Source organism: Cariama cristata, unplaced genomic scaffold (assembly GCF_000690535.1).
Source record: "Cariama cristata isolate BGI_N322 unplaced genomic scaffold, ASM69053v1 scaffold24172, whole genome shotgun sequence".
NCBI classification, from domain to species: domain Eukaryota; kingdom Metazoa; phylum Chordata; class Aves; order Cariamiformes; family Cariamidae; genus Cariama; species Cariama cristata.
In genome coordinates, this window is record NW_009603545.1 from 1,168 (window position 1) to 3,852 (window position 2,685).

General features: G+C 60.7%; 1 protein-coding gene across 1 annotated transcript in view; it reads left to right on the forward strand.

Moving 5' to 3' along the window:
• The window catches only part of LOC104157779 (tumor necrosis factor receptor superfamily member 5-like), a gene marked incomplete at both ends in the record, with an annotated part of 3,706 nt that overhangs the window by 422 nt on the left and 599 nt on the right, over positions 1-2,685 (forward strand). Inside the window, 5 exons of the mRNA XM_009695249.1 lie at positions 302-427; positions 539-682; positions 902-1,001; positions 1,968-2,029; positions 2,291-2,389. Of these exons, the coding sequence (XP_009693551.1) occupies positions 302-427; positions 539-682; positions 902-1,001; positions 1,968-2,029; positions 2,291-2,389 (531 nt within the window). The remainder of the gene's footprint in view (positions 1-301; positions 428-538; positions 683-901; positions 1,002-1,967; positions 2,030-2,290; positions 2,390-2,685) is intronic.

The window sequence follows — 2,685 nt, forward strand, 5'->3', positions numbered from 1 at the left end:
GGTATTTGGCAGCTCCCGCTGTCGCTGCCAGATCGTTTCCCAGTCCTTGGAGTGCTGGAGGCAATGAACGGCCCCCCCAGCTCTCCTGCCCCACCACCCAGTAGCCCATGCAGCATGCGCAGCCACCAGGCGAGCTGGCCCCTGCAGCCCTGGCTCACAGAGTAGCATCAGGCTACCAAACAGCATGCCACAGTGGCCTTGGCATCCACAGCTGCCAGTGCTCCCCTGTCCTGCTGGCAGAGCTGCTGCCTGGAGAGAGGAAAAGCCACCCTTGCACTCTCCTCACCAGCCTCTATTGCAGGGGAAAAGCTGGTCTCTGAATGCAACAGCACAGAAAACTCTGTCTGCACCCGCTGTGAGAGCGGACACTATCAGCAGAGCTGGACCAAGGAGAGGCACTGTGCCCCCCATGATATCTGTGAGGACAGTAAGTGCTCCCTGTGCCCACTGGGCCTGGCCTGTGGGGGCTGCAGGGGCTGGAGTCCCCCCCAGGCTCACCTGCCCAGTGTCTCACTCTGCCCATGCTCCCTTTGCCCAGACGCTGGCCTCATTGTGAAGACGCAAGGAAACGCAACACACAACACAGTGTGCCAGTGCCAGGCTGGCATGCACTGCTCTGACATCAGCTGCCAGACCTGCGTGGAGAACCAGCCCTGCCAGCGCGGCTTTGGCTTTGTGGCAGGTGAGTCCAACCAGCTCTTCCCTCTCAGCGGGACTGATGCCCTGGCAGCATTGACCTCAGGTCCTCCAGGGAAAGGGGGGCTCCCCCAGCAAGGTGCCCCTACCAGGTTTCGGGAGGGCTGTCCCTGCTGCTGTGCCTGGCAGCGTTGCCACAGGGAGTGCTGCTCACCTGACCCCCACAGCCCATACTGACCTTCCTGCAACCTCTGCTCCTCTCCAGCCAAGGCCGTGGCCCGGATGTCATCCCCCTGTGAGCCCTGTGCAGAAGGCACCTTCTCCAATGTCTCTTCTAAAACCGAGCCGTGCCATCCCTGGACAAGGTATTGTCTGAGTGGTGATCACATCCTTCACCCATCCCCAGCTGTGCCCAGTACCTGTGAGCACATCCTCTGCTGCCATCCTCCTTAGCAGCCTTGGGGACTGGGTGGCTGGGATGGTCTCCAAGGGACACAGCATCAGGCTGGCGTAGGGCAGGAGCGAGAGGAGCAGAGCTATGAGTGTGGTGAGGTCCAGGGTGGTGTGGCTGAGCTCAAGGCCGACATCCAGGTGCTTGTGACCATCCCTCAGCATGTGTGCAGAGCGCTCACCCTTCCAGGGATGTCCACGCTGTCATCCACACTGGGGAGCAAGGGATGAGGGGCTATGGGGACCGCCCATGGCCTGTCCAGGCTCTCCCTCTCAGCGTGCTCCTTGGCTGTAGTCAACAGCTGAGGCACCAGCCCTCTCTCTGGGGAGTCTGGCTTGAGGATGCCATGGGCTGGCAGGTGGTCCCTGTCTTTAGAAAGCTGCTCGATGGTTAATTGCACTCCTTGGTAGAAACATGAGCCTTATTTCCAGGCTGAATTTGTCTCGCTTCAGCTGCCAGCCATTGGATTTCACTTTGCTTTTATCTGTGCCCAGAAATTACCTCCCCACGGAGCCACTTGTAGCCTGTCATCAAGTCATCTCGAGCTGTTCTGCAATAGCTGCAGTGCCCAAGCCCCAGGGTCTCCCTGACTAGGCAGGTCTCAAATATCCACTCCCTCCTGTGCCTTGTCCCCATCTTCAGCAGTTTTAGCAACTGGGGTGGGGCCCTGCTATGTACCTGGTGTCCCCATCATGCAGCACAGGCCTCGGGGTCAGCTGGGCCCCCCCCAGCCACTTGCCCCTCCAGAGCCTGGTAGGCTCAGCACAGGACACTTTCTCACACAGCTCTCGTGGCTGCCCAGCCCCGGCTGTTCCTCCTCAGGTGTTTTCCATGTGCTAGGGCTGCTGCTGTGATTACATGGTCTTGTTTTTCCCTGCAGCTGTGAGGAAAAGGGGCTGGTGGTGAAGGCAAAAGGGACAAACACCTCGGATGTCATCTGCGGTAAGTGCCCAGGGCTGGGCCGGTGCAGAGTGGAGATCTGGTGCTCCAGCTCCCACAGCATTCAGAGGAGCTGGCCTGGCCTGTGGGTGTATTTGGGAGAGGAAGGTCTGACTGCACTGCCAGCATGATGCTTTCCTGCTCCTCTCTGTCCCTGTGAAGGGTCCTGGTGGCACTGGGCCCGGAGCAGAGGCAGCTCGGGGCACGCAGTGTCTTGGTGGGAGTGTTACGTGGGTGCCTCACTGACCCCATCTCCCTCGGCAGAGTCAGGTGGGCGCTCCTCGCTGTCGGTGCTGATCCCCATCACAATCGCAGTCGTCACGTTCCTTGTGGGCATCTGTATCTACTGCCTGGTCCACACAGGTGAGGGGCTGGGACATGGGAAGCGATGCCTTGGCCAGAGGGGCCATACAGGGCCGAGGAGCTGAGCAGGGAGGACGGCAGCAGCTCTGCCGCAAGTGGGACAGCCCTTCTGGGGATACTGCCAGGGCATGGCTCCTGGAGCCCGTTGCCCTGCTGGGTCAGTGGACTCTGTCCTTGGGAGCAGGCATGTTTGTATTGCTGCAGCCCAAGCCAGGCCAGCTCTTGGAGGAAAGTGCCAGTGCCCCGTGGGTCCAGCCCAGCTCCCTCGCCTGGTCCCGCAGCCTCTCCAGCCTGGC